General features: G+C 46.0%; 1 protein-coding gene across 2 annotated transcripts in view; it reads right to left on the reverse strand.

Annotated features, from left to right (window-relative positions):
- The window catches only part of ARHGEF5 (Rho guanine nucleotide exchange factor 5), a 63,229-nt gene that overhangs the window by 15,613 nt on the left and 23,221 nt on the right, over window positions 1–24,395 (reverse strand). For both annotated transcript variants that reach the window (XM_083615491.1, XM_083615490.1), the window contains exons 2-6: window positions 10,817–14,594; window positions 7,720–7,804; window positions 5,624–5,688; window positions 2,204–2,466; window positions 588–748 (exon numbers count right to left, since the gene is read on the reverse strand). In XM_083615491.1, coding sequence (XP_083471617.1) covers window positions 588–748; window positions 2,204–2,466; window positions 5,624–5,688; window positions 7,720–7,804; window positions 10,817–14,582 — 4,340 coding nt within the window. In that variant the 5' untranslated portion in view covers window positions 14,583–14,594. The remainder of the gene's footprint in view (window positions 1–587; window positions 749–2,203; window positions 2,467–5,623; window positions 5,689–7,719; window positions 7,805–10,816; window positions 14,595–24,395) is intronic.

Here is a 24,395-nt window from a genome sequence, read left to right on the forward strand (position 1 = left end):
CAACATTAAATACTAACAAAACTTGTAGTTGTGTTGTTATGGGCTTTTTTCACGGCTACATAAACATGGAGACCAGAATCCAGATTTTACTCCAATTCTAGTATTTTGTTGCCTGCTGAAAATGTTTGTTTCAACAAGCCTTTTAAAATAATTAATTTGATTCAGTATTGAGTCTGCATTTTATGATTTTTTAAAACGCTTTAATTATTTAATTATACACTGCCATAATATTTCTACGAGTTGGCAGTTTATAAATGGCCTTATAAATAAATAAATATAAAATAAAATATGCATTCAAATATGAATTTTCATTTGGCTTTTTTCTAAAGTTGCAGATTAATTTGGAAACAGGACAGAATATATATATATATATATATATATATATATATATATATATATATATATATATATATAAGCGCATGGAAAACTGATGCTGACAGTGTTCTGCCCACCCACAGTGTATAATCTAGCACAAAGTACTATGTGGTTTTGAGGCACAGACAAGTATCTATTGATTGCATTGGCTTGAGACGTCCAGGGTTTCGGTGTGATAGCTGTACAAGCAGAACAGGAAGACCAGAACTCACTTGGCACTAACGTCACGTACATCCTGGAGGCGGGAGAAAAGCCACTGTTTATCTTGATTCGTTAAGACAGCTTGGAGTTCGTGGCAGTGCTGGAAGTGGTCCACGGCCACGTTTAAGCTCCGCAGGTATGAGGCTTCTGATACAATCAGTTCAAACTTGGCCTGTTAATAATATGGAGAACATAAGCTTTAGAGCACAGGATTCTCCGAGAAGCAATGAATTATTTGAGATGGAATTAAAGGGAAAAGGAAAACCCTCAAGGGGAGTAGATCATATCTGCATGTTCTTGATGGAGACACAGCTAGCAACTGCATCTCTCGCTTCATCGTCCGTCAGAAGAGAGGCCTGGAACTGGTCTATCCAAACCAGCAGATCAAGAATTGCATTCAACACCACACAACCAAACATCCTATGAATGCCTCTTTGGAAACCTCCATCCTTCCACCTGCCTAGATTTGGGATATTGAGCATTTACTTGCTCCATCTCCCCATCACTCTCTCCTTTCCTTTTTGTCCTTTCCTCCTGGATCCACACCTAAAGGAAAACCTGTTTGATTGTTTTTGCCAGCCTATTGGTCCTTAAGATCTTTCCCTTCATTTTCATCTTACATCCAACCCTTCTGAATGATTTCAAACAATTTGTCATCCCTTCCATGTGCATTTGAAGGTTGCAATCCTACATTGCTTGGGAGTTATGTTGTGGGCAGGGCCGGATTTAGGTTTGATGAGGCCCTAAGCTACTGAAGGCAATGGAGCTCTTTATATGTCCAGCTGTCCTCTGTCAACAACAAATTGTCACTGTTTTTGTGTGTTGAATATATGCTATAAGGTAATTCATGGACCTAATAGGCATCTAAAGCCATTTGCACATAACAAAATATGTACATCACAGGAGCCTACACAACACAAAACACTGTTGCTGTATGTAGGTTTCATTTATTTGTGGTTTTTTTTACAGTAGTACCTCGGGTTAAGAACTTAATTCATTCTGGAGGTCCGTTCTTAACCTGAAACTGTTCTTAACCTGAGGTACCACTTTAGCTAAGGGGGCCTCCAGCTGCCACTGTGCCGCTGCCGCCACGCGATTTCTGTTCTCATCCTGAAGCAAAGTTCTTAACCTGAGGTACTATTTCTGGGTTATCAGAGTCTGTAACCTGAAGTGTCTGTAACTTGAAGCTTCTGTAACCCGAGGTACCACTGTATTTTGGAAATGTACATGCAGGGTTTTTTCCCTTAAATTTTTTGGGGGGAGCCCCTAAAAGAGTGGGGTCCTAAGCTATAGCTTGCTTAGCTTATACGTAAATCCGGCACTGGTTGTGGGCATCCGTCTATCTCGAGAGTAATCCCCACAGAACTCAGATAAAGTAAATTAATGCCGCAGAGCTGTTGGCTGCTAGTTGCTTATTTCAAACCAGCATGCCAACTTCCCTGATTCTGATTCTGCAGCTCTCTGTCCATCCTCTCACTTCAGTTTTCCATTTGGACTCTTACCCCATTCATCTGGTTCGCTCCATCTTCCAGCTCGCCTCCTCTAGGCCTGCTGGTTCTACCACTAGCCATATTGAGTTAGCCTCCTCTCTAGTCAAATATGCCTGGCTGTGCTCCTCCTCTATTACCTCCTGCAACTTCTGCTCCTCACGGGTCATGCTCAGCAGCACAGTGCTCTCTCGGACCATGGGGATGTCCTGCCAGAGGGACGTCGAGGATGAGACGGACAGGCGTTGCAGGTAGGAGTCCTGAGGGGAGATGTTTTTTCTTCGTAACCTTGGAGAGTCTGCGGATTTATACTCCAAATCTTCGCTCAAAGAATCTGCTCTCTTTTGACTTTGAATGGCTTTGTTCAGTGCAACATCGCTGTATTCCTGGTAGAGCAACTTCGCTGTGAAGAAAAACCACCAAGTCTTAACAATTCTGACTCAACGCACCAGGCCTGCAACCAGAGCTATTATGCGGGTGGTGGGGTTAGGGCACACTGAGGAGAGGAAGGGACAAGGTTTAATTTGTCAGTGTGAAGCAGTAAACACACTGCATTTTAAATTCCAAACAGCCTGAAGTTAAACAACTTACATTCAAATGTTGTTGTATACACATAGAAAAAATAAACATTGAAATGAAATGACCGGTTAGAAACTGACATATACAGTCGTACCTTGGTTCTCAAACAGAATGCATTCCAGGAGTTCGTTTGACTTCCGGAACTGTTCGAAAACCAAGACACACCTTCTGATTGGCTGCAGGAACGTCCTGCAGCCTATCGGAAGCCACTGAAGCCGTGGAGGACGTTCAGCTTATGAAAATCATTCAGAATCATTCACTTCCGGTTTTCGATCGTTCAGGAGCCAAAACATATGAGTTCCAAAGTGTTCAGCAACCAAGATACGACTGTAGTAGGAAGATTTTGAAAGGGGAAAGGCTATTTCTGCTGTTATTGGCCTTGGACCAGCAAGAATATACTTCCATTTATACATGTAAAACGATGGTGTTTAATTTTTATAACATTGGAAATGTTAAAGGTAAATGTTAAAGGAAAGGTAAATGTTAAAGGAAATGTTAAAGGTGACCCCTGACCATTAGGTCCAGTCGTGACCGACTCTGGGGTTGCGGCGCTCATCTCGCTTTATTGGCCGAGGGAGCCGGTGTTTAATTTCTGGGTCATGTGGCCAGCATGACTAAGCCGCTTCTGGCGAACCAGAGCAGCGCATGGAAACGCCGTTTACCTTCCCGCCGGAGCGGTACCTATTTATCTACTTGCACTTTGAGGTACTTTCGAACTGCTAGGTTGGCAGGAGCTGGGACCGAGCAACGGGAGCTCACCCCGTCATGGGGATTCGAACCGCCGACCTTCTGATTGGCAAGTCCTAGGCTCTGTGGTTTAGCCCACAGCGCCACCCGCGTCCCCATTGGAAATGTTACCTGATACTTAAAAATAATTACCAACAGCTTGTCAATAGAACAGGTGTATTTGCAGCTTTACTTCATTTCTGAGCAAATGGGAATAATTCTTTCCTGCATCTTTCCCCCACTCCTCACAACTCTGTTAATTTTAGAGCTACAGACTAGGGATGCAAGGAGGCAGCAATTTCTGTCCTATCTCTGTTTGTCGCAAACAGCGCAGTTTCCATTCATTTGCAGGCTGGCTTCTGCCAAAACATAAGTTATTTGCATCTCCATCCTTGTGGAGTAAAAACACAACAACAGCTCAGACCACTTATATTTCCTTGTGTGGTTTCCATTCCTGACCTTGTACACGCATGCAGATTGTGTCCATTTCTTCTCCTATTTCTGTTTCTGATAGAATTCTCTGGCATTCCTACGTCAGACTTTTTTAAAAACCTGAAAGCTAAAATTCTGGGAAGGGGCTTGAAATTTCCATTCGCTGGTCATATGGACTGGTATGGACCCTTTCACCACGGCTGACAAAACAGATAATTTCTAGAACAGCTGGGGCTTTTCTATAAGCAATAGATATATTATTAATATTTCGCTGGACGACACTGCAGCAAAGTAGGCATAATGAGGGTAGCCACGTTTGTTGTTTACATGACTTCCCAATTCATGTATAAAGTGGGATCTGGTGGCTTGACTTTAGCAACAAAAGGGGCAGTTGGATAAGGGAATAAAATGTTCCCCAGCCCCAGCATCACCTTTTCCCTCTGAAGACTGCTGCAGTGATGTGGTTTTTTTCTGAAATATTTTTTCCTGTGCAGAATAGGCTGGTGTTTAGTTTGTGTCTGAATTCTTTTTGGTGTCCTAGAGAGAGGTCTAATTTAGCATTTTTATCTTACTTGTATTTAGTAAGCAAAGCTAGAACTTTTGAAATTGCCAGGCTTGCTGAATCTGCAGTTAGCATCCAATTCATTGTTACTAATGAGTTTATGGATTTATTTTATTTTTTTAAATAAATCCATCCTGCACCAGCACTTTTCGCTCAGGCCAACCCAGCTCTGAGAACTAAAATAAGGAGATAAATTAAGTAAGATGATAAGGTTGTTTCTATACCTACTCCCATTTTCTGCAAAAAGAAGAAAAAGCAGGGAGAATAACACTCTTCTTTAGGCTCATGTTTGATATCCCCTTTCAGGCTACGCTGCTGCCGCTGAGATCCTTTAGGATCTCTTTACCATCTCTCGTTCATTGAAAATAACATTGAAGGATCCAGAAACCTGAACGAGGGCTCCAATCTAGAATAGGAAGACATTCCAGAACAGGGACCTATGACTGCTCTTCCTCCAAAATATAAATGGCTGGTCTAAGCACACTTTTGTAAAAGCACACATAATTTAATGTGTACGTAGCCACATCCAAACCATATTTGGAGGGGTACAATGAAATAGTGGGGAGGAGGAACTGAAGGGAGCATGGAGTCACAGCAGGGAGTTTTGTCAATTTAGAGTGGGGGGTAGATGGGATTAGCTGGGTGGGAGTGGGGTTAGGATGGATCTTACGAGTTCTAATCACATTCACGTCAGACACAGCTTTTATGTTATCATTGTTCCTCAGTTAAACACTCTGTCTGTTGTTAACTCTGGGAAAATTTAAATGAACCCCACACTTAGAGGCTTGAACCAGACAGAGGGCCTTCTCGGTGGTGGTGCCCGCCCTGTGGAACGCCCCCCCCCCCATCAGATGTCAAGGAAATAAACAACTATCTGACTTTTAGAAGACATCTGAAGGCAGCCCTGTTTAGGGAAGTTTTTAATGTGTGACATTTTAATGTATTGTTAGTCTTAATTGGAAGCCACCCAGAGTGACTGGGGAAACCCAGCCAGATGGGCGGGGCTACAAATTATTATTATTATTATTATTATTATTATTATTATTATTATTATCTGTTTTTAATCTGTTGGGAGCTGCCCAGAGTGGCTGTGGAAACCCAGCCAGATGGGGCGGGGTATAAATATTATTATTATTATTATTATTATTATTATTATTATTATTGCTATTGCTATTGCTATTGCTATTGCTATTGCTATTATTCTGCACCTGCAGAGTGTTTTTTAGCACACAGAGAACTTCGTTAGGCAGGAAGTACTTACACGAGTTGATTAATTTGGAGCGCCGCCGTTTGATGGTTTCTGCTGTCTCTAGTAGTTTCTTCTCTCTTTCAGGGAATGGAAAACATCAAGATGTGAGTACTATACAAATATGAGGAAAATCAATAAGGTCTACAAAGAGGATAGTATAACCTGAGCGTTCGATCTCATCAGTTACAGCTAGCATTTTAAACGCTGGGTTCATAGCCTACATTGCCTACTCTCGCTGAGGAAAATGGCAAGGCAGAAACCACGATAAAGCTTCTTCTTGGAAGTTTGTTCTTCCAAGGAGCAGAGGTTAATTTATTGTTAAATTGTGGGTGAACATATCAGACAACACAGCGATTCTTCAAGCAGCTCTTCTTTATTCAGATGCCAGAACAGAACTGAACTGAGGAGCTCAGTCAGCCTGCTTATATAGAGCTCCAGAACAACGTAACTGTTGCAACTTTCTAAAACTATCCAATCACTGAACGTCACTTTCGATCCTTCATTTGCATAAAGGTAAAGGTACCCCTGCCCGTACGGGGCAGTCGTGTCCGACTCTAGGGTTGTGCGCCCATCTCACTTAAGAGTTCGGGGGCCAGCGCTTTCCGGAGACACTTCTGGGTCACGTGGCCAGCGTGACGAAGCTGCTCTGGCGAGCCAGCACCAGCGCAGCACACGGAAACGCCGTTTACCTTCCCGCTATAAAGCGGTCCCTATTTATCTACTTGCACTTAAGGGTGCTTTTGAACTGCTAGGTGGGCAGGAGCTGGGACCGAAAGACCGGAGCTCACCCCGCCACGGGGATTCGAACTGCCGACCATGCAATCGGCAAGCCCTAGGCACTGAGGTTTTACCCACAGCGCCACCCGCGTCCCTTCATTTGCATACAAACTATCCAATCACTGAACGTCACTTTCGATCCTTCATTTGCATAACTATCTACAGTATCCCCCTGCTGGCCCAGGGTGAGAACTTCAGTACATAACATTTATCTTTACAACAACCCTGTGAGGCAAGTTAGACATGCCACAGCCCCACATCCGGCCTTAATCTTAATCTGGCCTCTGTAGCAGTTTATCTCCTGGGGTAAAATCCTAAAAAAAAAGCTCAACAACTTTGGTCGGCCCTCACGCATGTTAATTTCAACAAATCTGGCCCTCTTTGGAAACGTTTGGGCACCCCTGCCCTATACAGAAGGGGGAGGTTTCCACAGCTCACATTGGATTGACCTGGAAATAAGGTGAGCTTTTAAAATTGGGTAATTGGCTGGGAAATAGGTCAGGCTATCTGAATTCAACCACTTCACGCCCTGCCCCACCCAGCCCCAAAGCTGTCATTTGCAGCCACAGTGAATTCATGGAGGCTTACAAAACTGCAATATCCTCACTGCAAATTATGGTTCCACATCTGCAGCCCAAGGGGGATAAAGAGCCTACAGAAGCTCAAAAACACTTCCTGAAGCCCCCCACAAACAGTGAGGTTCAGACATGCTGTCTCTTCCCCTGAGCAGTTCAATAGGTTGGCAGCCTGCTGGAGCTTCTCTAAGTTGCTCTCACTTCAGGTCCTTTGCACAGCTTTTGTAGGGTCTCCTCAAACTGTGCAAAGCTATTGTTCTTGAGGGTGGATTTTAATTTGAGCTGGAGAACCTGGGGTTCTCGGGAGGCTCCCCTCTTCTTTGAGGTGAGCAGCAATGAGCTCCTGAATCCCATATCCAAGCTCAGCAAGCTTTCCCAACATGTCTAATGTTTTATTTACAGATCTCTTGAGGGGTTGAACATAAACATTGGGCTGGAATGAACCATATGGGCAGAAGCATTTTGCATACCTGAACTGGGGGTGAAGGTAATTAAGTATTTCAGGGGGGCTTAATTTATTTGTCCAAGGCAGGTCACTCAGTCAGCTTCATAGCCGAGGGAGGATTTGAACCTGCATTTCACTAATTGGAAACCCAACATTGTAACTGCTGATATACCACACTGGTTCTTAGTTCCTGTGACATAGCGTGAGCAGTACATTAAACATTCAGAAAGCACTAGAAGGAATTTAATTCCACTGCCACAAGAGGCTGCCCAGCGGCTCAGTACAAAAAATGCTTATGGGGAGAGACTCACCCAAATTTCACTCTGTCGAAATGGTCTGATTTTTCTTTGTGTGCAGGGGCTTCCTCCTTTGACGAGATAAGAGATGCTATAAACTCTGAAAATGGAAGAGATAGTGGGGTTGTCTTATTCCATAAAAATTAAGTGCTGCAGTGCTTGTAATTCAGTCACAACTTCTCAGCTGCAAAAATGGAAATGTAGCTCATTGCAGCAGGTGGAGAGAAGGACTATACAGTGGTACCTTGGTTTACGAACTGAATCCGTTCCGGAAGTCCGTTCTTAAACCAAGGTGTGCTTTCCCATAGCAGCGGGGGACTCAATTTACAAATGGAACACACTCAACAGGAAGCGAAACATGTTCTGCTTCCAAGGCAAAGTTCACAAACCAAAACACCTACTTCCACGTTTGCAGCGTTCTTAATCCAAGTTGTTCATAAACGAAGCTGTTCTTAAACCAAGGTACCACTGTATACTGCAGGAAAGAGCCAGTGGGAGGAAACATGTCTCTGTGCACGGAGATACATGGTGTGTCTGTTCCTTTTCAGTGGTCAGTCCCCCACAGGGGGAAAGGCAATATGTTTTGCTCTCAATACGACTGTCTCCAAGAGCAGTGTTTTGCATCTCTTCTCTTAGGTGTGATCCTGCACTGCAGAGGGTTGAACTAGATGAACCTTGGGTGTCCCTCACAACCCTACATTTCTGATTCCAGCCCTACCCCTAAACTGAGAAACTAGCATTGGGGAGGTGTCTGCTCAGTGACACCACAGGTGTGGTAGCCTCCCTCCTGTTCCATTTGCTCCTAATTTCATGGGAGGCACAGATTTTGCCAAGAGTCTTGCAGTCCATGACGGCCCAATGTAAATAGCACCTGTCAGGGGCTCGGGAGCAGGAGCACAGGGGAGAGAGGAAATGGAGAGCGAAGGGGAAGAATCCGAGGGCAGCGTAGGGGAGTATGACAGTGGCCCGAGAGATTCCATGAGCTTCTCCAGCGAATCAGAAGATTCCCAGAAGGGGGCGCCGATGGTCAGGGCAAGGGGGGTCCCAGGGGTACGCACCAGAAACAAGGAGCCAGTGGGGACCCCCAAAGCAGCAGCGGGGGATCAGGACCAGTTTCCCCACCAGAGCGTAGTGGGGGGGAAGAGTCACATGTGTCAGGGCCAGCGTCTCCTCCAGCGGGGAGAGAAGATGAGTCAGGGCTGACCACGCCTCCATCGGAGAGTGGGGGAACGGAGGGGAGGTCAGTTGCAGCTAGCCTCCCCGAAGGGGGAAGCAGTGACAGCAGCAGTGAAACGGTCAGGAGGAAAGTTGCCGGCTGGGCGCGCGCGCCAAGTTCAAATGTACAGGCGCGAGGGACAGCAGGAGACCCGGATTGGGAACCAGCTCCTAAAGCCCGCCGGAGGGAGGGGGAAGACTCAGGGGATTCAGCGTCAGAAGAGTCTAGAAAGGGCGAGACCCCGACAGACAGGCAGAACCAGAGGAGGAAATAGCAGAGGAAGAGGTGGAGCAAGGCTAGAGTCTTAAACTGGTGTCTGGGGGGAGCAGATTCAGACGAAGCTTCAGCGGTCTAGAGTTTGAGACGTAGAGCTGCACGCTGCGGCTGTGGAAGTGAAACTGAACTTCAATAAAGACTTTCGTACTTAACAACGAAGCGGCGTTGGTCCTTTGTGAGCTGGGATCTCGGGCAGCTCTGACAGCACCGTAGTGGCACTGGGACCTATAGTTATTCCCACATCACTAAGATGGTGCACAAAATATCTCCCCATGTGATTCAAGCGGCTTTCGTGGTTCCAAACCACTGACAAGGGCTTCCCGGTTTATTATCACAAACGCTACCTGCTATCTGCACAGCATCATTTTAGTTTCTGACCATACTTGCATTCCTTTTCATGCTTTTCTTGATACAGCGGTACCTCGGTTTTTAAACGCCTCTGTAGACAAACATTTCGGAACTCGAACGCCGAAAACCCGGAAGTGCCTTGGTTTTCGAATGCGCCTCAGAACTTGAACAGGAAATGTGGCTTCCGTTTTGAGTTTTCGGTATTAAGGCTTCCACTTTCGGTTTTTGAAAGTTTCGGAACTCAAATGGACTTCCGGAACAGATTATGTTTGAAAACCACTGTATTTATCTGAAGTCCAGTTCCCAGCATTAAGCACACAAGATGACCCTGCTGGGTTATATCATGTCCATCTCATTTTCCAACTATGCCTAGCCAGATCCTTGCCGGAAGCCCAAAAGCAGAGCATGCGGACAACAGAGCCTCTCTCTGTTCCAGTTCTCTGATACTGATCACTCTATCCTCTGTGAATCTGCCAAAGGCAGTGACCATCAGCACTGCTATACGATGTGCTAAAGGCCCGTCCATGGCTTAGACGGTTTCAAAAGTGAAATCTAAAGACAGATATATCAATGATCAGTAGCCATGGTAACTAAATGGAACCTCCATGTTCAAAGACCGTATACCTCAGATTTTCAGGTGCTTGGGACATAGTGAGAAAGTCTGTTGCTTACATGCTCTGCAGAAATCTAGCTGACAACTGTTGTAAATGGGATGCTTGATTAGACGGATATTTGGTGTAGTCCAGCAGGACTCATTTTATGTTCTTTTAAAGTTGGGAGCTGGATTTCAGATACAGTGGTACCTCGGGTTAAGTACTTAATTCGTTCTGGAGGTCCGTTCTTAAGCTGAAAATGTTCTTAACCTGAAGCACCACTTTAGCTAATGGGGCCTCCCGCTGCCACTGCAGCACGATTTCTGTTCTCATCCTGAAGCAAAGTTCTTAATGTGAAGCATTATTTCTGGGTTAGCGGAGTCTGTAACCTGAAGTGTATGTAACCTGAAGTGTATGTAACCCGAGGTACCACTGTAGACTGATGTTAGTATATAACAGGTCCGCTCTCCTTCCCTGGGGGGCGGTGTTGCGGACCGGCATCCGGGACCCCCCAGTGACCCGGCTGGAGGGCGGAGGCATGCCACCCACGTCATGGGTACTCCCAGCCATGTCACACCCCCAGCTGTCCAATCAGCACAGCTGGGGGCGTGGCCGGGGGGCAACCTCCTTTCACTTTTCTTGTCATTTTGGTAAGGAACAGGGATTAAAAGTCACTCACCTAATTCATTGTCTGTTGGTATTGAGACCTTTCTCAAACCTTGCCGATGCCAATCCTTGCTTTTTGCCCGGTGCTTGCTTAGCACTTCCTGTTTCTTTGAACTGGATGTTGGTTCTTTTGCGTCTACCCCAAGGCCACTTTTATTTGGACAACTAGTACATTTCTCTAAGGGTAGGTGCCTGGCTCCGCCTTCCTTTTTGGGAAGCAGAGGTGGGGCTGTGTCCTCTGCATCTCTCTTAGCATCTTCTCTCTGGGACTGCTGCCACCACTGCGGCCCTTGACAGGCACCCTGTTCTCTGCATGGGTGTCTGATAGTTGGTGGAGATGGAGGACCTCGCTGGAAAAAGTGTATTGGGTTAGTGAAAGCTATAAGTGAAGGCTGCATTGGACTTCTGGCCTCTGCAGACATTTTCTGACTCCTTACTGGGGGATGGAGGCTGTATTTATTTGATGATTTCCCATCACACATATCCATAGTATCAGGAATGCTGCAGGAGGAGTCTTCCACTGGCTCACTGTTTCCCGAAATGCCGACACCTGAGTGTCTCTCCAATAGACTGGATGCTTCGTGTATATTCCTGCCCTTCTGGCCTTGTGAAGCACCTGCCCCTTCTGAATTGGCCAACTGTACAACAGGGAGTTCTTCAACTCTGCTGTCCATGTTAGGAGCCTGGGCAAGCTTTTCGGCTTCAGCAGCATAGGATATGGTCTGAGAGATGCAGTCGGCAACAAACACACAACCACCCCCGTCTATATAGTTAATAGGTAGAGTAGACTCTGGTGCTTCAGCTGGTTGTTGGGCAAACTGATCACCATCAGGAGCTGGAGGCATGTTGGAGCTGGAAGCTGGATGTGGAAGCTGAAGGTCCCTGTTAACAGCAAAGGCTGTGGGGTTGGAGTTAAACTCAGGAGCTACAGATTCCCTGGTTTGGCTAGAGTTTGCTAGTTCAATGGGCTGATTGACACTGAGGGCAGGAAACACTGAATCAGAAAGGAGTGGATGTGGCATATGTTGGTTGGAATTGCATTCCGTCGCTGGGGGCTGATTAAATAGTTCATTATCAAGTGTCGGGACTGAAGACTGTGACGCCTTAATGGCAGTGGACTTTGGGGCTAAAAACTGGCAAGCTTGATTGGGAGAGGGCAGTCGTTCTAGGAGCTGACTGGGCTGACTGGGTGCAAGAGCAGGAGTGAGGGGCTGAGCAAGGGTGTCTGCATTAGGTGCAGGGCTTAAAAACTGAGCAGACTCAGTTGGCATGAACTGATTTAAGTGGCCGGAAGCAGGCTCTGGAGGAATGGCCTGATCCGAGGCAGGCGTTGGGGTCAAAGGCTTTGTTGGCTGAGCCACATCTAGGGTCTCCGTGTTACCACATTCTGTTCCATCCTCTTCAAGAACTAATGAACATGGTGACTCACTGATTAAAGTTTGTTGTTCCATGCGAAGTGCATCTGCTCCTGCTTCCTTTTCTGGAATCTCAAGGCTGCTCATTGGGGTTTCCAGATAACTTATGGTAGTGTCTTGTGCCTGGAATGATTCTGGATCAGGGCTGAATTCTACACTCGGTCTGTCTGCGTTGGACAGACCCTCCCCTGATGGTAAACTTTGAAGGATCTCAGAAGCAGTACCTTGAGCAACTTCATATAAGTCTTTACCAGATATGTCATTTTTGCTGGAAGCCCAGACATCTGCATCACTGCTCCGTACTTCTCCACAATCCATTCTGTTCAGCTGGCATAGCTTAAGCAGATTCTGGTTTTCTGGCTCTTGTGTAGATTCTGATTCTTTACATGGCACAACAGTACCATCTCTGGCTCTCTTGCCAGCACCTTCCTCCAGAGAATCTGCCTCTGTTGAGGTCCCCAGTGATGAGGCAGTGATATGGATTTCACCATCAATAGGGTGATCCACAGGCTGAGAATCATAAAGATAAATCTGTGAATCAGGGGTTATTATTAAATCTCTACAGGATGGTGGTCTTCCTTCACCATCAAGACTCACAACACTTGTCTCTTCACCGCCATATTCGCTGTCCTCTCTTTCAATAGCACTTCTGTCTTCCTGAGGGGGTAGCTCACTGCCTTGGCTATTATGGCCAACTTGGTCAAAGACGCCAGAGGATTCCAGTGGTCTAGAATCATGGCATGTTGGAGCCTGTGTCCTTGGGCTCTCACACACAGGGATACCTTCAGATATCGTCACAGCTCTTGCCTTTGCTATTTGTGGATTACCAGAGTCCTGTGTCCAGACTGACTTTGGATCGTGATTTGGAGATAAGAGCTCCTTGAAAGTGAAATTAGATGCTTCGGCCTCAACCAAAGAACAGTTCTTGTTTAAATCAGGAAGATCCACGTTCATTTGCAGTGCATTTAAACCTAGTGGGGCAGTTATCTCTCTCTCTACCCCTTGCTTTGATGCTTGCCTTATCTGCACGCAACAGTCTTGTTGTTCCTGACCTTTGTGTCCCAATTCTAGATTATTCTGCTCTGTTTCCACTTTTTTCTCCATTCCCTTCCATTCTAGGCATTCCTCATTTAGTTCAGTGTCTACCAACTCTGGTGGGTCCAATTTTGCAGGCCCTGACTCCATTGATTTTGATAACTGAGATGATTCTGCTTCATCACAATCAGTAGCATGCCTTGTTTTAACAGTCTCCTTTAATGAACGAGTCTTGCTTCCTCCTATGCCATCCTCCTCCTCAAGATGGAGGACAGTGCAAATAAATGAATTTTGTCCCGATTCTTCCACTTCCTCTCCTATATCTGAATTATTGTCTACTCTACTGGAGTCTGGCAGAGACAAAATTTCATTAGGCTTTGGTTGTTGCACATCGAAATGTATTTCCCCACCCTTAGAAAATTCAAAACTTGACTGGAAAAGTGCAGAAGATTTCACACCCTCTCTTTGTCCCTTTAACTCTCTTACTTTCCCCTCTTCATTCACTATGGAGGTATCTGGGTGCATCTGACCAGCTCCTTCGGTCTTAGGGGACATCTTCTCATCAATCTCCGATGTGACTTCCATATTTGGCCTATGGCTCTTGTCTAGTTCATATTGAGACTCTAGTTCCGATGAGTGATTTTCATCTGATCTGCCTTTGGAAGCCTCAGCATTCTGGTGATGCTCTGAAACATCATGACTCACTGGGGGATAGTCATAGGCTGATTCCTCACTAGCTGAAAAAGTGCCTGTTAAATGTGTTTCCTCACACAGTGTCTGAGAAAATGCATCACGAGGGTTCAGAGCTTGGGGAAATCCAAGAACAACGGTTTCACCTTTTATCTCTCCCACCGCGACCTCACTGGGAATACTTGAGATCTGTTCAAGAGTTGCTGTACTGAAAAGGGAAGATTCATGATCACTTAAGGAATGAGCAGTTTCAAGTTGATGGGGATCCAAAGGGACCTCCTTGTTATCCTCCAAAGTGACTTCTTGTATATTGAGAAGATTTTCTTGCTGGGAAAATCCTCCCCAGTCCTCTGGATCTCTCTGGCCTCTTCCTAGTCCCATGGATGTCTCTCTTTCCACAGGGCTAGGGAATCTGCCCCATATCTGTTCTTCCATGACAAAGAGAAGTGGCAGGGCTTGAGAAAAAGAGTTCTTTTTACCCTCTGCTGTCACTGCCACCCTCTCTTCAGAAACATCGCTCCTGGTGAAAAATTCTGTGACATCATGGTGCCTTCTGGCTGGTGTAGGATTAGGAGATTCATTGAATTTGTGGGTTGCTGAGGGGAAAGGATCTTCCCCTTTGATTTTTTCAGACTCCATCAGTGGCACATCCTGAAAATCAGAAGAAGAAGAAGAAGAATTACTATAAGGCTATGGCTGACCAGGAAATGTTACATATAAAAGCATTCAGCCGCACACCTAATCAACAGGAAGAAGAAGAAGAAGAAGAAGAAGAAGAAGAAGAAGAAGAAGAAGAAGAAGAAGAAGAAGAGCAGTCGGAGGGGAAAGGTGGGCAGACAACTTGCATTCAGGTGTGTAAAAAGAAAAGAAAAGAAAGAGAGCAAAGAATGTGGACTCCAACTACCTGAGGCTCAAACTACCTATTATGCAGAGTTCAATGATTCTTTCTGTAATGGCTTTAGGGGTTGCTTGTGCGTAAGTTGCTGCTGCTCTGGGCTAGGTTGGCTGGTTAAACCATTTCTCGCTGGACAGCCATCCACTCCGTGGCTGTTCAGTCGCTGGCAGAATCCGTCAGTGGGCGTTTCTTAAACCTTTTCCAACATAAAAGTTGTTTGACGCCCAGTCTCCTCCTACTCTCCCTGCGCGGAAGTCTTCTGCGCAGGGAGGGCGTGGGTAGCGGAGGACCTGTGCTCTCCCCGCTGGTCTCCTGCGAAGAGTCCTGGAGCCTCCTCTCTGCTTCCCCCATCGCCCCCCTCTATCCCTGGTGTTGCGCTGATTTTCTTCCCCAACCGGAGACCTGCCTCTCTCCCTGCTTGGCCCCTCTCCAGCATCGCTGTGGAGCCTCGCCTCCTCCTCTAGTTCTGATGGCAGTTCCCTGACACTTTCCTTGACATATTTTTCTCCCCAGCCAAAACAAGCTGCAAGTCTGAACAGAAGAAGGGTGAGCTCCTTTCTCTCTGGTAACTTCCCAGCTCAGAATCATCATTCCAAACTTAAAAAAACACATTGGGAATAATGATTCTAGCTTCGTTTTACACCCATGGAAGGAAAGATATAGAGAGGCTAAGGAGGAGATCGCCTATCTCAACCCCTTCAATGACAATCTTGAGTTGCAGACAGCTGGAGAGGAAGGTCTGTCTCTGCACATCTTTTCTCCAGTCAGGATGATTTGGCTTAAAAGCAGTAAGGATGAAAGAATCATGGAACTCTTTCAGGATCATATTCTTGCTCTGCAGTCTCAGGTTTCTTGTTTGAAAAAAATCTTAAACATACATGAGCATTTATTGAAATCTCAGAAGCCAGAAGGATGGCTGAATTACAGTTTCTAGTAGTTAGGGTGGTGCTTCCACGAGCCTTGCATAGCTCTCTGTCCTTCCCCCAAACCAGATAAATTATGTAAATTCACACAACTTGCATTATTCAGAAGGGTCATTCCATATCAAATCAATGCAAAAAACAAGGGTTTCACCACCCACTTGGTGTACACCCTTCCCTTACGGTTGAAAGAAACCTCCTTAATTTTTTCCCCTCTATCTCAAACAGTTTAAATTTTATAGCACTTCAAAGTTTCATGAAATCTGTGTTTCTGCCCCCCTTGAGATCCTCGGCCTTGTGTGCATTTTATTTTTTTCCCTCCATAACCAGTGATCAGATCTCCTTGAAATTTTACACAGAGATCAATAACATGATGAGTATTTCAGGAAAAAAATGCACCAGCACACAAAAGATTTCATAAATGCCTTAAAAAATGTATAAATGTAGCTTTTTTGGTGGAAAAACTTAGGTTTAGAAAACCTAAATTTTCAGCGTTAGGGCACAAGGCAATCAGAAGTTTTTGATGGTGAAAATTTTGCAAAGACATGCTCTTTCTCAACAAAGAATAAAATTTATGGGTCTCTTATGTCTTGGAACAAAATTTTTGGGGGGAGGCCATAACCACACCAACATCAAGGTAACAGGAAACAGCCACAACTTGGATGGCTTTAAAAGCGGACTAGACAAACTAATGGAGGAGAAGGCATTCCTAAGGAAAGGAGAGACACTAATTACTGATTCTCAGAAATTCAGCACTACTCCAGAAATGGAGGCCAGATCCACATTCCTCATGCAAAACCAACTTCATTTGAAAAGACCGTCAGAGACATGAGGAGGCAAAACTTGTAAAATGTCCAAGTTTGTCTTAGCTTCTCTGTTGAATATACTGTTATGTGACTCTCCCAACTACTCCAAGCAGTGACAGGTTCCAGGAAGCACAGTGCTTCGCTATGTTTGCTTTCCTTTTGGAACGAGGTCAGTTGAGGTTTATGATGCTTAGTAACGTTTGTCTACAAATAAAGAGGTTAGGCATAGATGGAAGTAGAGTTTAAGCACTCCAAGACACCAAGTTCTCCTGCTTCACATCAGATCTCTAGGCAGAAGGAACCAGCAACTCAAAAATGCTGTTAGCTTACAAAATGCAAACTTAGCTCTCTGTGGGCTCATCCACACTTCCGCATGCCTAGAAAGCTTGGGTCTTGCCTCTCGACCCACTGCTTTCACAGAGAAAACCCATTCTTTAGTGCTAAATCACAGCAAACGTCAATTCAGATAAAACCTAGCAGGACCAGATAAGCCCTGTCTCTCATTCAAAAACTGTAGTGTATGGTTCATTTCACACAGATTACCGTATTTTTCGCCCTATAGGGCGCACTGGCCCATAGGACGCACCTCATTTTTGGGGGGGAAATGAATAAAAAAAATTTATTCCCCCCCCCAGCCGCGGGGCTGGGGCTGGGGAAGCCCCAGAACAGGCTGAAACCCCCAGAACAGGCTGCTACAGGGAGTTGGCGCCAGGCACACAAGGCTTGGGGACACCTGCGCACCGACCCCTCTCGCTCTCCAGGCTTCAGGAAGCTATCCGCAAGCCTTGCGAGCCCCTCCGACCTCCGGAGGGCGCCCCGTGCTTCGGGCTGCAGGCTGCTGCCCGCAAGCCTTGCGAGCCCGCGGGAACTCCTCTGGGCTCGCAAGGCTTGCGGATAGCTTCCTGAAGCCTGGAGAGCGAGAGGGGTCGGTGCGCACCGACGCCTCTCGCTCTCCAGGCTTCAGCGAAAGCCTGCATTCGCCCCATAGGACGCACACACATTTCCCCTTCATTTTTGGAGGGGAAAAAGTGCGTCCTATACGGTGAAAAATACGGTATGTCATCCTTATGGCAAGGTGGGTTGGGGGACAAAGGCACGCCCCCCCTCCTTTCAGATATTTCCTAACCATTCAGAAGACTTAAGGAGAATTGTCTAGCAGATCCCATGGAAACACACAACAGGGAAACTCTGACATCAGTTTGAGACACTTTATGGGAAATGATTCATAAATGGAGTAAAACAAATAAATATCACCGGATATTAATACTCCATCAAGACCAAAACACTGGCCCAATATTGCCTCAAAGTGGCCCACTGGGATCGTTGTTTTCATAGAAAACAGATAGTAAATGTAACCATTTTTGCACTGGCAAACCCAGTGAAGTTGTCGCCACTGCTGCTGAGTCAGGCTAGAGTCCTGCAGAAAGGAAGTTTAAGCCTTTGATTTAATACTGGAGTATTAGGTCATAGCTGAGATTAAATCAAAACAGCATAGGTGCCAGGCAGTATGACCTCCTAAGGCAGGGGTCAGCAAACTTTTACAGCAGGGGGGTCCATCAGACTTTGTGGGGGGCCAGACTATATTTTGAAAAAAATATATGAACGAATTCCTATGCCCCACAAAAAATGCATTTTAAATAAAAGCCTCCTTCTACTCATGTAAAAACACCAGGCAGGCCCCACAAATAACCCAGAGATGCATTTTAAATAAAAGGACACATTCTACTCATGTAAAAAGACCAGGCAGGCCCCACAAATAACCCAGAGATGCATTTTAAATAAAAGGACACATTCTACTCATGTAAAAAGACCAGGCAGGCCCCACAAATAACCCAGAGATGCATTTTAAATAAAAGGACACATTCTACTCATGTAAAAACATGCTGATTCCCAGACCATCCGTGGGCCAGATTGAGAAGGCGATTAGGCTGGATCCGGCCCCCGGGCCTTAGTTTGCCTACCCATGTCCTAAGGTTTGGGAGCTGCACTTTACTAACGCCCATTTTATACATGTCTAAAGTCTCACTGGTAATAAGAAAACGGTGGCGGTTCTAAAGCCTTAGGAAATTCTCACTCAATGTTTATTTCATTTCTTTAAAAAAATACTCTTCATTAATTTTGCACACAGTTTGGAACACAATAAAAGACAATAGGGAACCAATGGGAAATTACAATGTTATAGCTCATACTTTTTCCTTTAAGCTGTGGCTGGCTCCCCCCCCCCTTCCTGTCAACTGTAATTAAAAAGGGAAAAAATGAGGTTAATCAGCTGGAGGAAGATGATGCCTGAGAATGACCCTGCAAGGATTACCCCTGCAGACTCTTGCAACACAGGCAGCTGTAAGGGCATGGTGATGTGGTTCAAGAGGGGAGATAAATGGGGCTGGTGGCAGAGCCCAGGCTTATTTTCACTGGAAGGGAGAGCACAAGGCTGAATCTAACCCCCCACACCACTCTGATATTTTTCTACTCTTCCTTTCTGTTTGCTTGCATGCTCAGCTTCACCCAAGGCATTATAAAAATGCTTCACTGTGACTGGAAATTATGGTGGAGTAGAAGAAATTATGGTGGAGTAAAAGGGACGCGGGTGGCGCTGTGGGTTAAACCACAGAGCCTAGGACTTGCCGATCAGAAGGTCGGCGGTTCGAATCCCCGTGACGGGATGAGCTCCCGTTGCTCGGTCCCTGCTCCTGCCAACCTAGCAGTTCGAAAGCATGTCAAAGTGCAAGTAGATAAATAGGTACCGCTCCAGCAGGAAGGTAAACGGCATTTCCGTGTGCTGCTCTGGTTCGCCAGAAGTGGCTTAGTCATGCTGGCCACATGGCCTGGAAGCTGTATGCCGGCTCCATCGGCCAGTAAAGCGAGATGAGGGCCACAACCCCTGAGTCGGTCACGAGTGGACCTAACGGTCAGGGGTCCCTTTACCTTTACCTAAAAGATCTTTACAAAGCTGAACTGTTAGTTTAAAGCAGAGTTCTTTTTGCGTGGCCAGGCGGAGACCCCCCCTGACCCCAAGTGACCCCCAGGAGGAATAATGACTCATGACAACATGTTATGGGATTAAAATTGGCCACAACTTTATTAAACTTTCAGATGTACGGAGACCTTGGCTCAGGCATTGGGCATTTATCCCTCCCAGACCCCATCCGGGGATCTGGGGGACATCAGGGTTATCCAAACTGTGTGGGGATTGGGTTGGCTCTGGAAAACGTCTGTTCAAGAAGAGAGCCCATCCCACATTTTGCCGCAACGCAGGGGAGAGCACTGACAACCTAACGGCATATGGCCAGTGACTCCCTTCCACACAACCCCTTTAATGGGGAACCCTGGGATCACCACCGCAGGGGGGGCATGGGTCGCCGCTTCACGCCCCACCCATCCCCATTTAGGGAAGATAGACTAAAGGATTCCATCCAAGGCCTGAAACCGCCAAAGTTGTGACATTTTTGCTACGGGGAAGGCAAAACCTGTCAATGCAGAGAAATTCCTTCCTGGTCCCTCAACAGCAGCCATCAATGACCGTAGCAGTGCCTGCACACCTGTAAAGAAGAGGTGGGAGAAGCTCTGGAGCCAACTGAGGACGCCCAGGTAAGTTCCACCCTCTCTTGTGTGTGCAGGAGGGTCCTAACCCTACCTGGTCAACTCCCCTAGCAACACCTCCCCAGCTGGGATTGGTTAACTGTCTGGGGTTAGGTGGGAACCTACAGGTATCCAGCTCGGGAAGGCGAAGCTAGGCTGAACTGCTGAGGATCATGTAGGATCGGGTGGCCGTGCATGACCCCGCAAAAAGCGCCCCCCATTTGAGGTGGGGAGCGGTCATTACAAACAACAGCTTCTTTGCTGCTTAATTAACAAAAACCAGAGGTGCTTTACAAACTTGTAAACAAAATCCTCTAGCCTGTAAAACTTAACAAGATGAATTTTCTGAGGGTTTTTCTAGACGATTCATAAATGAGTGTTCATTTTTCATTAAATACTTTTATTAATGTAAAATCAAAGGTACAAGCAGGAAGGAACATAACCCAACATTTTTATGCTGTTTGGTGGAGTTTAATTTCTTACATGTTAAATTCAGATATACAAAACTCTCTTCCCCCACCAAATTGTGAAATTTGACTTTAATTTTTAAAATATTATCTGCTCTCTGTTTGGAAAAGACAACCTCTATCCTGCTCCTATGTTTTGTAACTTTGATTATGTTCTTCTCTGTTTGCTTGTACTTTTGATTTAACATAGATGGATATTTAAGAATTCCTTTTTCATTTATTGTACACAACACCCTCACAAGCCCCAGTCCAGCACCAGTAGCACAATATTCTGCCCCATGGAATGACTTTTTTTTTAAAAAAAATGGAGCTGTTTCCATAAATTACCTTCCATTTGCTGGGCACTGTGGAAACAGGAAGAAGTTTTAGACTTACAGGCACTACTATGCAATTTCAAGTCATGGACTCAGAATAAACCTCTTGGCCCCTTCTCCTGTCACATTAGCCTTGAGGTTTTTCCCCAAGGATGCCTAGAATATGTAAAAGTTTCAGAAAAGGAGAAACCGCTGAGTCTGGCTTAGCCCACCGGTTCCCAGTGGCTGGGGTTGGGATTTCTGTGTGTGGCTATATCCCTGCTCCATCATCTCAGTCTCTCTCATTGCACTCCTCTTGTGGAGCCTTGTGCAAAGCTAAAGGACTGAGACCATAGTCCTCTTCTGTCCCATGCATGACACAGGGAAGGGCAAGTGAAGCAATGCTTTCACTTCACCCTAGACTTCCTGGAAAGGAAGAAACGGCATCACCACCTCCTTTCTCAGGCACCCTGTGCAAAGTGGTCTTTGCTGGCTTGCTGTGCGCCTCCTCTTTCTCACAGGGAAAGAGGAAGAGTGGGCAGCAAATTGACACAGAATGATGAGCCCTCGGAATGGTGTTTATTGTGGGTGCATTCTACCATGTGTGCTAGTGGTGGGTTTATTCTTCTTTTTCAGGACTCATCCACACTGGAGTTGAATGTCTTAGTGTGGACACAGTCTTAGTTGTTCTGTCATGGTTTCCTAATGCCACCACATCATTGCTGTCCAGGGAGACTAAGGCACAACCACAGTCAGACCAAAAACAACTCCAAACATTCGTGGTATGAAAAGTTATGGAATTTAGTACGTTGGAGGATTTGCAGTGCTTGGTATCACTGCCTGGGTATTCCAGCAATTGAATCTGTGTTGGATCCCGGAATTAGAAAGGGGGCTCAGGAATAGAGCCTACCCTCTCAAACTCATAACAATGTACTGCACAAATTAACAGTTAGGGTAATGTCAGGAAAAAAGAATAATCTTAGTCCCAAGAAGGGGAGATCATGTGCATACACATCCGACACTAGAATTACACAGAGAAGGATTCTGGCCTAGGACTCATCCCAGGGTGCTTGCTTTTCAATTGCAAGAAATTGTTCTTAATGAGTCAATAAAGGTAAAGGGACCCCTGACCATTAGGTCCAGTCATGACCAACTCTGGGGTTGCGGTGCTCATCTTACTTTATTGGCCGAGGGAGCCAACGTACAGCTTCCGGGTCATGTGGCCAGCATGACTAAGCCACTTCTGGCAAACCAGAGCAGCGCACGGAAATGCCGTTTACCTTCCCGCCAGAGTGGTACCTATTTATCTACTTGCATTTTGACATGCTTTCGAACTGCTAGGTTGACAGGAGCAGGGACTGAGCTACGGGAGCTCACCCCGTCGCGGGGATTCGAACCGCGACCTTCTGATCGGCATGTCCTAGGCTCTGTGGTTTAAACTACAACGCCACCTGCGTCCCAACGAGTCAGTATTCTACCATGAATTCTCACCCCACCCCTCCCTGACACAGACACACACGATCTGAGGTAGGAGGTATAGAGCAGTTTTGCTATAAAGCTCAAATGTTATTTGTGTGAACGTGAGTGTGTAGCTGTGTACACGTTGCTAAGGTCTTGCCCTGCTTGAATATGGGTGAATGAGAACAGAACCAGTTAAAACCTGAAACTCTGAAGATGGTTCTAGCTGTTTGTTCTTCAGGGAGAGATGATGGAAGCAGAGGATGCAGTCGTTTGCCAGGAAGGAGCTGTGAAACCTCACTTGCTCCTTCATTTCTCTCCCTCTCTCCCTCCCTCAACTCTTCTTTCGGTTTAAGCCAAACCCTGTCCTTGGAGTTCATTAACCAAAGGGTGTGGTTTCACATGTTGTATTTGTAACTTCACATTCCACACCGCTACCTAAGCTCCACCCTTGCAATTCCCCTTATGGTTTTTTTGGAGAAAGGTAACCTGCATTCAAATGTTTTCAAAGCAGGCTGGTTGCCGTGTAGCTTCATTTCTGAATCGGACAACATTTTACCCTGTTCAGAAGTCTCACACTCATGCAAGTGAAATATGGTGAACAGGTCATGAACTAAAAATGAACCTGACAGCCAGAAGGCCAGTAAAACCAGGGCTTTTTTTCCAGCTGGAACTTGCCAGAACTCAGTTCCGGCATCTCTCAGGTGGGCACTATTGCCATTATAAGATAACAGGGAGGTGTTCAAGGTGAGTTCGGCGCACCTCTTTTTCTAGAAAAATAGCACTGAGTAAAACCAAACTTAGTACGGCTCAGCTGTCATCCATTCCACTCACACTGTGTTGCCTAGGAAGATGAAAGGCTTAATAGGGAATAAAGAGGATATACGGTGTTACCTCAGATTAAGTACTTAATTCGTTCCGGAGGTCTGTACTTAACCTGAAACTGTTCTTAACCTGAAGCACCACTTTAGCTAATGGGGCCTCCTGCTGCCGCCACACCGCCAGACCACAATTTCTGTTCTCATCCTGAAGCAAAGTTCTTAACCTGAAGCACTATTTCTGGTTTAGCGGAGTCTGTAACCTGAAGCTTATGTAACCTGAAGCGCGTATGTAACCCGAGGTACCACTGTACATTGTGCAGAATAATACTTTGTGCATTTATGCAACATTTTAGAGCATTCAAAACACTTCACATGCACAATCGCAGTAATTGTACAGAATATCTAAGCCTTGCCTTGCACTGCCAAAAGAAAATTTACAGTCCAATTCTAGCAATGTTTACAGAGAAGCAAGTTCCACTGAGTTCAGTAGGATTCACTTCCTTCCTAATATGTATGCTTACAATGTCAAGGGGGGATGTGTGAGGCGGCCCGGCCTTGCCGCCCCAGGATCCTTTGGGAAGGGCAAGTTATAAATGCAATGAATAAGAATAACAGCCTCATGGTCAGAGCTCTGGGTCGGGCCCCACCTTGCTTCGAAGGGTCCCTGCCTCAGACCCCGCATAGGAGCAACATTTGGAAATCCAAATATTCAGTCCTCCCATTGACTTTCATTGGGAAAATCAAGACAACAATGAACTGCTGGTTTTTGCAATTGGTACATAACATTTGGGGAAACTGTAGCTCCTCAAGGGGGAATTAATCCTGCAAATTTTCAGACAGGTAGGCTCAGCGGTGTGTCCCCTGCCCCCCGCTAGACCTCATGCTTCCTGAACTCCATGGCTGGCCACCTTAGCCTCTTGGGAAGGGGAAACTGAGAGCTAGCTGGGGGGAAGATCTGCTGCATTACCACTGTTTTGCCCTTGCTGCCTGATAGCTGGGACATGGCTGCCCTCTGGCCTGAGTGAGATTGACCGGTGAAGCCTCTTCAAGTGCTGGAGCAAATTGTTGGTGGTGTAATGCCCTACTACTTCCCCCCATTCAAAGTCTGCTTGCAGTGATGGCAGATATCAATGGTGGGATCCATTCCCACCTTGCAGGGGACCCACATCATGCTCTGCAACTTGTGTGGAGAATCAGGCTGGTGGCTACTCTC

This window comes from Podarcis filfolensis (assembly GCF_964270895.1).
Source record: "Podarcis filfolensis genome assembly, chromosome: 5".
In the NCBI taxonomy this organism is placed as follows: Eukaryota; Metazoa; Chordata; class Lepidosauria; order Squamata; family Lacertidae; genus Podarcis; species Podarcis filfolensis.